The sequence below is a fragment of the Alnus glutinosa genome, chromosome 10, assembly GCF_958979055.1.
Source record: "Alnus glutinosa chromosome 10, dhAlnGlut1.1, whole genome shotgun sequence".
NCBI classification, from domain to species: domain Eukaryota; kingdom Viridiplantae; phylum Streptophyta; class Magnoliopsida; order Fagales; family Betulaceae; genus Alnus; species Alnus glutinosa.
Genome location: NC_084895.1, coordinates 4,236,013 through 4,247,939, shown reverse-complemented (window position 1 = coordinate 4,247,939; position 11,927 = coordinate 4,236,013). Strand labels below are relative to the sequence as shown.

At 36.9% G+C, this 11,927-nt stretch overlaps 1 protein-coding gene across 4 annotated transcripts; it reads left to right on the top strand.

The window, feature by feature from the left end:
• Positions 1–432: 432 nt before the first annotated feature.
• LOC133880288 (protein RBL-like) lies at positions 433–9,015 on the top strand. Of its 4 annotated transcripts, none has more exons than XM_062319221.1 (6): positions 433–593; positions 730–828; positions 4,093–5,180; positions 5,255–5,516; positions 7,685–7,761; positions 8,593–9,015. In XM_062319221.1, the coding sequence occupies exons 1-6, from the start codon at positions 575–577 to the stop codon at positions 8,620–8,622; spliced, it is 1,575 nt and encodes a 524-aa protein (XP_062175205.1). In that variant the 5' UTR covers positions 433–574; the 3' UTR covers positions 8,623–9,015. The 4 variants fall into 4 exon arrangements, with proteins under 4 accessions (XP_062175205.1, XP_062175204.1, XP_062175203.1 ...); XM_062319220.1 differs by having other exon boundaries at positions 7,676–7,761; positions 8,593–9,014; XM_062319219.1 differs by lacking the exon at positions 8,593–9,015 and having other exon boundaries at positions 7,685–8,126.
• The last annotated feature ends 2,912 nt before the right edge of the window (positions 9,016–11,927 follow it).

Genomic DNA, 11,927 nt, shown 5'->3' with positions numbered 1-11,927 from the left:
TGTCAGGACTCTCATTTTATTTTTTTAAAAAATAAAAATAAAAAATACAATTTTAGTTTTTAAATTTTAATTTTTTTTTAGTTTTTTTTTTAATTGAAAAATAACACGTGACAGACGTATTATATGCATATTTCGACAAAATGGACATTTTTGAAACTTTTTGGTAGTTTGGGGGGCTAGAATCTAAGTGTTGTGAGTTCATTGGGCTACTTGCAAAACTGTTGGCAATTTGAGGGCTAAATTGTAATTTTTTTTGGGTGAAGATGTTCAAATGAAAATCTCCCACAAACAAACGCCGCCGTTTTGTAGATCCAAGTAAGTGGTCGTCGATGTGGCAAGACATAGGCGGTTAAGCGTATTCAACTAAACGGTCCAGATCACCCGAAAATGTACATACTTGGGATTTACAGGATAAATCTAAATCCCCGCGGAGCCAAATTTGGATTCCGGGTTCTACCTTTTTCAGTTTTCTCTCTCTCTCTCTCTCTCTCTCTCTGTGGCTTCAATCCCAGGTTCTGAAAAATAGCTCTCTCTCTGTGGCTTCAATCCCAGGTTCTGAAAAATAACCAAGACCATGAACGCACCCATAATCGGTGAGCTTTATTTCTCCCTCGCTGTCTCTCCCCTACACACATACACACACAGACACGAAGATTTTTGTTAATTTCAGTTTGAAAGTTTTGGTTTTCGATGTTGTATTGTAATTGGTGTATGTATGGTATTGTGAAGATCCATTGCAAGGAGACTTTCCGGAGGTTATAGAGGAGTATTTGGAACATGGGGTCATGAAGTGCATTTCATTCAATCGCCGTGGTACCCTTCTTGCTGGTAATCTCTCTCTCTGTAGCTCTTTGAGAGTGTTTAATGCATACTTATTGCAGTTTCTGACTTTCTAGGTCGTGCTATTTCAGTTTCCTTTTGGGTTTTGTTTGTATAGCAGCAAGGTAGTAGCTTTCTGGGAAACTTGTTGGGATGAAAGAGAAAAATTTCAGGGTGAACTGTGTTTTTTCCCTCACAAATTTAACTGAAAAGATGTTTCATTTCGACTAGCCGCATGTTTGTGTTTTTTGGTGTGTGTGTGTGTCTGAAAAGTATAGTTTGGGACATTATGCGTCTTTATTTTTTGGGTTTTCGCAATTGCTCAAGTTTATGTTGCTTCGGTGGGTGTTCTTGGGCTGGTAACAAATTTTTGGGAGTTTCAAAATTGATAATCGAGAACCACTTATGTAAAACGGGAGTGTAAAATTGAAAATTTGAGTTTTTGGAGTATATAAGTGAGCTTTTTGTTCTTGTGGTTTTGCTTGGATCTTTTAGCAATGGGTGAAAGCAGATGCAGTGATTGTTTCTGTTTTCAGAACATAACATATGGAGCTTTAACTAACTTCTTTAGGTAGCATTAACAGCTTGTGGGGACTTTCAAAATCGATAAATAAGAACTGCTCATGTACAAACTGGAGAGTAAAAGTTAAAATTTCAGTTTTTTTGGAATATAAAGTGAAAAATTTTAATTCTTGTGCTTTTGGTTGGATCTTTCAGCAATGGGTGAATGCAGATGTGGTGGTTCTTTTTGTTTTCACAACATAACTTAGGGAGTTATAACGAACTTTGTATTTTGCTAGCATTGGTAGTGAATGTCATGTAGGATTTAAAGGGATAGCATTAGCGTCCACTTCGGAAAAATCTGCATTTGGGCAAGCAGTTTGGTTACTTGCATATGATCGTATTAACGTGCTGGCCTTAGGAAGATTAGTTGGGGTGTTTATCGGAAAATAAGAAGAAAGAAGAAAGAATATTGTAGGGGTTTTGGGGATCGCAATGCTTGGAACTTGATTGTTAGTTAGCCTTCTAGCTGAAAAAAGTTTAAGCAAATTGTTTAAGTAAAATTTATATTCATATTTCTTTGGTTAGTCTTCCTTGTCTATTATATTAATCTTAAAAATATTTTGAGGTTGCCTGATAGATAGCCTGAATTTTGACGCTTGTTATTGTTCATCTTGATAATTATGTGCACTTTTTATAATATGCTCAGTTTCTAACTTAATATCTAGCTACATGATGTGGAGGATTGAATATTAATGTGGTTGGCACTTTTAATTGACTTTTTGCTCTTATGTATAACAATATTAACCGCTAGACAAGTCAAGTTTATGGAAGTGAGTAGGGACTTGCTACAACTTCCTTTTAATGCAAATAATTTCTTAGTAACTAGTTTTGGTGTTAAGGTTAGTTAGCTTTGCACGATATCAATGTTTCTAGGATATCAGCCTCGAAAGGTTTTTATTTTTTATTTTTTTGGTTGCGTCATTTAAACTATGGAAAGGATTTATCAACACAATTATTAATCCAAGAGCTACCATCTGACCGAGGCTTTAGTTTGATGCCTTATGCTTTTTCACGCATTAAGCAGCTTCTATAGTATTTGAAGGCATTCTCAATCAACTTCCATACAAAATGAGGCATCTTTCTTGAGTTCTATTATAATTATTTTTCTGATAACTGAAAGGATTTCCTAGATTTTTATTTTTATTTTTCTTACCTTTTTTCTTACATTAACCTGGGATTGTTATTCTGTATGTTATGTTGATTGTATAGTTGATAGAAGTTAGTTGCCTTGCTGAATTTCTTGGTTGGGATACTTCATCATTTACCCCCCTCCTTTTTTTTTTTTTTGAGTATTTTCTTCGTAGAAAAGGCTATTTATGATAATTCCAGCAAATACTAGCTGGTTGATTCATTAACCAAATTATTTAAGTAAAAGGAAATTATGTCACGCCCCCTCGTGCTTTCGGGCTTTTTATATTGAGATCCCAGTTTCTAATTTAATGAAATTGAGATATGTGCTTCGGGCATTTATAAATTGAGACATTCGTTAGTTTTTCCATCAATAGATAACAGAAATGATGTGAAAAAAGATTGGGGGTTGCTGTCACCCTGCCCAACCATGGCTGTGGTTGGGAGACGACCCAGCCACCATAGCTTGGCATGTCTCAGCCACAGCCGTGGCTGGTAGAGACCTAGCCATGGCTGTGGCTGGGTTGGGTGACAGCACCGCAAACCATTTTTTTTTACTCTTTAGTTTTTGATTTGAGGGGCATAGTTATACTTTCATATTAGTTCCATCATCTATTTAATGGAAAATCTTTTTTTTTTTTTTGATAAGTAAGTAGAGAATTTTATAAAAAGCGTAAAAGGCACCCCTAAGCATATATGGAGTATACAAAGAGGAAACCAAAACAGGAGAGAGATAGAGAGAGAGGGGAGGGAGGAAAAACACCCAAAAACAGGAGAAAACCCAAAGACCCCTACAAAATCAGCCCACAAAACCCAGAGACTAAAACATCATATTAGAGGCCTTCTTGCCTTGCCTTGGCTAGAATCATAATTAATTGTGCACTTTAGGTTCTTCACTTCACGACACCCTTTAAGCTTAGGAGTGGAGACTCGAGCCTCTAGACGATGCTCCGCATCAAATAGAGCCATGAAGTCTAAAAAGTCCTTCTCATTCCCCTCGTGTGAGACACCCAAAGTTTGAAAACAGAGGCTAAGATCAATTGCTGCCCCGGGAGGACCACCAAGCTCTTTAAGACCACCTCCCCCCGATTTAATGGAAAAACTAACGGAGGTCTCGATTTACAAATGCCCGAATCACTGGTCTCAACTTTATTAAATTGGAAATTGAGCTCTCAATGTTAAAAACCGTGAAACACGAGGAGGTCGTGACGTAATTTTCCTGAAGTAAATCTAGTTATCAGGCTATGTCCTTTAGTCTTTAGGTTAATAACGTTGCTCCTTATGATTAGTGATATGAGCATACTTAATTTTCTTTTTCCTTTTAACTTGATGTTTAAATGCGCAATTGTTGTTATAGTAATTTTGTAATCAACCTTTTTTTTTCTTTCAAAACCCAGATGCACCATCTACACATAGCTAATGTGTGCCGTAATCTCCTCCTGTTTGTTTGTTTGTTTTTTTTTTTGGGTGGGGGGGGGGGGGGGTTTGTACCAGGTAAATAATCTTTTAACTGAGACTAATATTCTTGGGAGTTAATCTGAGTTCTTTACTGCACATGTTAATACTTGTTTGATTGGCCAGCTGGGTGCTCTGATGGAAACTGCGTTATCTGGGATTTCGAAACCAGGGGCATTGCTAAGGAGCTCCGAGATAAAGACTGTATTGCTGCCATAACAAGTGTCTCTTGGTCAAAGTATGGTCATCGTATCCTTGTATCTTCTGCTGACAAGTCGCTAACGCTTTGGGATGTCGTCAGCGGTGAAAGAATTTCACGCACAACTCTGCAGCAAACCCCTTTACAAGCTCGTCTACATCCTGGTTCCTCTACTCCATCTCTTTGCCTGGCATGCCCCCTCTCATCTGCTCCCATGATAGTTGACTTGAACACTGGAAGCACAACTGTGCTTCCAGTTTCGATCCCTGACACAAGCAATGGAATTGTCTCTCAATCACGGAATAAATTCTCAGATGGAGCTCCTCCTTACACTCCAACTGCTGCTTGCTTTAACAAGTATGGGGATCTTGTTTATGTGGGGAACTCGAAAGGGGAAATTCTTATAATAGATTACGGAACTATCCGAGTGCGTGCCATGGTTCCTGTTACTGGGGGTGCTGTGGTCAAGAACATAGTATTCAGCAGAAGTGGAGTGTATTTGCTTACAAATTCAAATGATCGGACGATTAGGATCTATGAAAATCTTCTCCCCTTGAAAGATGGGCTTATAGCCCTTGATGACTTAGAGAAGACCGCTAATGAGCTAGATGGTGTTGAGAAGTTGAAGGCTATTGGATCAAAGTGCCTGACACTTTTCCGGGAGTTTCAAGATTCTATCACAAAAATGCATTGGAAAGCACCTTGCTTTAGTGGTGATGGAGAGTGGGTGATTGGAGGTTCTGCAAGCAAAGGAGAGCACAAGATTTATATATGGGATAGGGCTGGGCATCTAGTGAAAATCCTTGAAGGTCCAAAGGAAGCCCTGATTGACTTAGCATGGCATCCTGTGCACCCGGTTGTTGTCTCTGTTTCCTTGACTGGCTTGATTTATATTTGGGCTAAAGATTATACAGAGAACTGGAGTGCATTTGCTCCTGATTTCAAAGAGCTAGAGGAAAATGAGGAGTATGTAGAACGAGAAGATGAATTTGATCTGGTGCCTGAAACTGAAAAGGTGAGAAGGCATTTATCTGGCTGAGCAGAACATTTCTTTACTTCTTTGTTTCTTAAATATATGTATGCTTACAGGTGAAAGAATCAGATGTTAATGAGGATGATGAAGTTGATATAGTGACAGTGGAGAAGAATTCAGATTTTAGTGATTCAGATATGTCCCAAGAAGAATTGTGCTTCTTGCCAGCTATTCCTTCTCCTGATGTTCCTGAGCAGCAAGACAAGTACATAGAAAGTTCATCAAAGTTAGTGGACAGTAACCATTCTGGATCCCCTCTTTCAGATGACGCTGGACCAAATGAACGCACAACAAACCATGCATCAAGTCCACTTGAAGGTAAAATTATTCCTTGTACGTACTTTTATGCGAGTCATACCTTGCAGCTAGGGATGTGATGATTATGGGTTGGGTGTCTAATTCATAACTACCTTGAATTCAACTTTACTAGTAACAAGTATTCAAGCTAGCTGTACTAGTGAAGTTTGGCATCATATTTTTACAAAAAATCTGGCTTCAGAACTCCAATATTGAGTTTAACAGCCTCAATTTCTAACCGACCTTTGTCTTGCATGCAAAATTGTAGTCACAGCAGTACATAGCAAAAGACAAAAAGGGTAGCTATAGCAGTAGTATTCTCACCTATAACCTGGAAAAGTTCAAATTGAAGACCTCCCTGCCCTGCCCCACCTTTTAACTGGTTATGTGAAACGTGAGTGCTTAAATTTTCTTTATAAGAAACAAGCTTGAGAGTCCACCCCGCCCTAAATAACATAAAGATTATCATATGAAATATAGTTAGGACCTGAACAGTGAACTTTTTTTTTTTCCTGTTCTTTTTCTCCTTTTCTTTCTCCCTCTGAAGGGTGCCCTTTTTGTGTGCTTGGGTCACGCCACCTTCTGTTTGGCGCTTTAACTGATACTTATCAGAAAAATAAAAAAGGAAAAAAGAAAAGAAAAGAGAGGGATTATTAGATCCTTGAAGAAAACCAGAAAGTTGAAGATAATAATCATGCTAACTAATGCACTAATTGAACTGTGATCAGTGATGACATGTTAAAGTGTATATCCAATTGAATTGAATTTTGTGCGTAGGATGGTTGACATGTCTCACATGAGATTTGTGGGTTAAGAAAAAGCATTGCTTGGTGGGTGTTTAATCTTGAAATTAGCAGGCCCATCTGATTTTTCAGGTCATATGCTAGATTTTTCAATTGTCAGAAAGCAATTTCCTTTTTTTTGTTTTGTTTTTGTTTTTGAGTAATGCTTTATACTATATTTTTATCCCACACAATTATCTCACAATGTTGATGTAGTAGTCCCAACCAACCCTTGATTTTTTTTTTTTATTTTTTATTTTTTTTTTTAAATAAGGACTGATCTAAGGGTTGGTTGAGACTGACTCCTCAATATTGTAGGATAGTTGTGTTAAAATACATATCTAGCCCTAATCTAGATACGTTCAAACGGTTGTTCTCAAGATAATGATAACTCTAAAGATAAGATTAGTTGTTCAAATTCAAATACTAGATAACTTATAGTTCAGATTTACTTCACAGTGTAACACTTAGATTAGAACTCTTAGTCTCTTCTCTTATTACATTGTAATCTTCTAGTTCTTTGTAACTACTTCTCTATAAATACAGGAGCCTTAAACCAATATTTGGTAAGGCAGCACAAAGCATAAATACAAGTCTTTAGATTTTATAAGTTGTGATAATAAAATATGGTTTCTAGCATTATTCTTTTTTTTTTTTTTAAAACAAGAAAGGGGTAAATGATATTTTCCCTCATAAACCATCATCCATGTATCACTTCTAGAAACTTTAACTCAATGTAAGTTAGATCCTATTTTGAAGTTTCGGTGTTGATTTGCCCCTTCGTCCAGATCAACTGTGAAGTTGACGGGAAAATATGTGAAATGACTAAATTGCTCCTTTATGTGAAAAGAGAGTATTAAGCATTGAAAAAAAGAAACTCATCAACCCCATATGTCGATTTTCAACATAAAAGTGGCTTTTTTTTTTTAATCTAATGTAAAATGGACATGGTTGTCGAGGGCAATGGAGTTATTTCACATGATTTTTGTTTAACTTAACGGTTGATATGGATGAAAGGGGTAAATTTGATGCCAAAACTTCAAAATAGGGTATTAGTTGCATTGAGTTGAAGTTTGTGGGGGGAAAGTGAAATAAGGGTGGTAGTATGTGGGAAGGAAAGTGTCATTTACCAAAAAAGAAAAAAAGACAATTGTGCAAGTACATGTTTGCAAGAGTAAAATCTTTTTAAGCTGGACACTAATCGCATTAAAGGCAAATTTTTTTCCAAAAGGATTTAAGCACCGTATATATATATTTGACAAAAATGGACATAATTTCATATGCTTTGTAAATAAAAAGAACGTCTTTCTAATCCTCCAAGATTTTAATCATGTTCCATTGTTCCCAATGTTCTTTGTTAGATTTCTATAAATGAGGCACTGACTCATGCATTTGTAGATAATTCAGCTGCAGAGGACGCAGTTGCGCGCTTGAAAAGAAAGCGGAAGCCTTCAGAGAAGGGGTTGGAGTTGCAGGCAGAGAAGGTCAGGAAACCCTTGAAATCTTCTGGTAGATTGACAAAAGTTAAAAGTAAATCTGTGATTCATCAGGATAATGGGAATGGTTTTCTTGGGGATGATGTTTCTGATTAGTACGATTAGATTTTAATTTATATAATTTTCCATTTGTACTTCTTAAATCAACTTTTCCTTCTGGACAACTTAGAGGCTTAGTTTTTCATTTTCTATTCTTTTTTTTTTCTTGATTTTTTGCTGGCCTGGCAATATGTGTATTTTTCTTTGGATTCGCGCCCCATTAAATTAACGCATGCCTAAATAGTGTTTCATGCATTACCAAGGCACTAAATCTGTTGGGATTTACCATTGGTAAAACAATGAGTTAAAGAGAATATTGCATTTGCATCTTCTTTACCAAGACTGGAAGTGCAAGGTTGAGCATACTTATAGAGAGGTAAACTGTTGTTGCACTGACTGGCTTGCTGATGCTAGTTTGGCTTATCAACTTGGTTTGGTTTCTGCTCATCTCTCTTTGGTGGAGTTCTATTTTTTTTCTTTGTTTGGTCCCTCTTTCCCTCTCCCCCAATAATCATTAGAACTTCATTGAGACCCAAAACAAAAGGGTGGATTTTCTTATAGTTTTTCCAATGGTCTAGATTTAATTCCAAGTTTTCCAACGGTCCAGATTCAAAGGGTAGATCTTTTGTAGTTTTCTTCTTACAACGCCTAAGCCAATTCCAGTTGCAAACCTATCCAGTAGATACAATGAACACAAGAAATTGGGTCATAAAAGTGATCTTTCTAGTTTTCTTTTGGGTCGTTTTTAAATACATCATGATCTACTTTAATATACAACAGGAGACGTTGAAGGATGATACATTTATCTGAACGTTGGCAAGCTTATTGGTGGTGGCTTGTTATACCTCAAGCTGTCAACAAAATGGAAGGCAATCAGTCAACATATGAACAAACTGAGACCCATATGAGCCAGCAGGCAACTGCTTGCCTTCAGCTATGGCCGAAGCTTGAACAAATATGAATTTGGAAGCAGGCCTAATCTTCTTCACATGGAGAGATATTTCTTTCCAATTATGCCAACCAACCTTGCACCTGCATGCAATACACACTATTATCCTTGTGACAAGAAAGACTTTGGTTAATGGAGAGACTGCAATTGATGATGGAGTTGGACGAAATGGATTGATCGTTTTCAGAGCGTTGGTTTCGATTAAGTTTTTATGAGCTGTCACGATTTGAATGGTCTGCTCCAGCAAGGGCTTTGCCTGATTGGTCTCAAATTTCCGATCTTCTTCTCCTTTTTTTTTTTTTTTTTTTTTTTTTTTTTTGTTCGATCTGAAATTTAACATTTTATTATTTGGGAATTCGATGTAATATTATTCTTGATCGGAAAATGGCCGGGGTACTACAGTTTTTTCTACAACCTCCTTACAAATTGAGGTGCCGGTTTATAATTGGTAAAATAATTAAAGCGTATGGTTGGCAAATCAATTACTAATTGATTAAATTGATAAATTAGATTTTTTTGCTTAATAACACTGCAATAAAACTAGGTTGATGTGGCAGTGTCTATTAGCACTTACATTTTTTTCTTTTTTAATAGAGATTGATCCAATGGTTTTTAATAGAGGTTGATCCAAAATGAAGTACATGTTTTTTCAAATCAATCATTGAATTTACGGGATCCACATCAAAAAGGATGGATCACGAATAGATAGCAGAATGATGTATACCATATTGTCTTTGATAAAAGCTAGCGGTGAGACCAAAGCACTGATCAGCAGCTGATAGCTTGTCTTAGGATTATCCTCCTGCCAACTCTTCATAAAAGGTTGTCTTAGGTTCCTAATTCAACAAGAACTGGGCATATAACATGGTGCGAGCGATTGCTCTTCCTCTTGCTATTGGGGTTTCATTCCTGGTTCTTCCAGCCTTGGTGTGTGCTGCAGAAGAATATATATATGTTGTTGGAGATGAAGAAGGCTGGAATTCTGACGTCGATTAATATGCATGGTCTGATGGCAAGAAATTTTATGTTGGAGACATATTAGGTAATTATTCCTAGTAATCATGGACTTTAAACATACATAATTCTTCAAAACTTGATTTTCTGCACGTACTTTAACCAGCAACTACCGGATCTTTACAAAATTACAAGAGATGACCATCATCAACATGGTGCATATCTCTGTGTCACCAAGTAATGGACCCCCCCCCCCCCCCCCCCCCCACCTTTTTTTTTTTTCTTTTTTTTTTTTTGAGAAAAGAAAATTTTTTGTGTTCCTCGTTTTAGGATTAGAATTTCTAACAGTTTGCTCTCCCAATTGCTAGCAATTTGCCAACATATACATTATGAGAGAGCCTATATAGGACTTATTTGTCCAAATAAATTTTAGGTTGCTCGGCTACTTACTCGGATAGATGAGTTCTATGCAACGAATTACTGAAGATCCTTATCCCTCGTTTCAACAATTTTCAACAATTTTTTTTTTTTGGTGAGATACTTGCATTTTATAGTTAGTTAGGTTAAGGTTTTACTGGCTAAAGTGCATGAAAGCATTCCATTTTGTCCATGCCTTGGTTGTTGTTGTCTCATCAGTGACCTCAACCCTCCCTAGGGTACTCTTCCCCTTCTTCCTCCTGTGTTGTTTCTCTCTGTTCTTTTATGGTTTTTCCTCTATGTTGTTTGTGTTTTTCTCTTTCGCTGTACCATTTTGCTCAGGCAAAAAAAAAAGTTAGCTTAAGGTTATGAAGGAATTTGAACTTGAGTGATTGAGTGAAGAGATAAGTGATACACTTCACACACATTTATCATACATAAGCAATTGGTGACGTGATGTGCATTAAATGGTTTCTTATCCCAATCACTTACAAAAACAAAAAGAAAGGCGCACTTAAAACACGTCCTGTTTACTGGTGTGACATGAGCGTAAAGAGTAGCTTTTTTTGAGTGAATGTCGTTTGTAATAATGAATCCAAGTAATGGAAAATAAATCTAGGTTCAGTTTGTTTGGATGTAAAATATTTTCTGAAAAATATTTTTTGTATTTTTCAGTGTTTGGTGTAACCGAAAATGATGGTCAACGAAAATCATTTTCAGTTTGACCGAAAAAAGCCCTTCAATTTTTGAAAAATGATTAAGTTTTTAAAACCATAAATCATTTTCTGAATTTAAACTTCTCATATCTTTCACGCATGTTTGTGAGAATTCGCCATTGCCGACCATTGGAGTTTGTTGGTAGTCTGAATTTGTCACCGAAGGTCCCCAAATTTCGGGATCCGGTCGCTGGAATCCAATGGCACTGGTCGGATTCCGGTTAGTGTAGCCGAAATCTAGCAACTGTGCTAGATTCCGGCGGCACTGTTTTACCGGATTCTGGCAAGTACTGTCGGATTCCAACCACTATTACTGGAATTTTGTCGCCAGTCATTTTTCGTCTTCAAAATATTTTCATGAAAATCATAAAAATGATTTCGCTAAATATATTTTTTGACAAAAAATATTTTACGTTGAAACAAACGAATACTAGTCAACAAATAAAACAAGAAATTAAGCACTTTTAGTTGACTCCAAAGCACTTGTGTAATTTTTACATCTTTGCTTATATTTTCACCAGTTTTCAACTACGCTCAGGATGAGCACAATGTCATCGTAGTCAATGCTACTGGATATGATAACTACCTTGCCTCTCCAAACAGGGGACAACCTTCTACAGTGGCGATGACAAGATAACCTTGGCCACTCCGGGGAACAAATATTACATATGTCCATGGCATTGCGATTACTCGGACCAAAAGTTGATGATCGGAGTCTTGAGGAAGAGGATGCCGACCGGCACACCCGAATCTTCACCTGCATCACCGCCACCATCTGAAGCAAATAAAACCTTATCGAAAATCTTGGTGGAGATGATGACTTCTGTTGGGGATAAATCCCACTCAACCCGATCCAAAGAGGAGATTCAAAAGTCTAAGAAGATATCAGATCAGAAGTCTAAGAAGATATCAGATTGGAAGTCTAAGAAGATATCCAATTATAAGTCTAATAAAGGATTAAAGTCCAATTAGAACTCTGACAGCAGTTCTAGATCAACAAGGAGCAGGAGTCCTAATCCAGGTTTGACTCCACCTCTATGCCTATAAATAGGCCCATACCCCAGATATAAACTAAGACT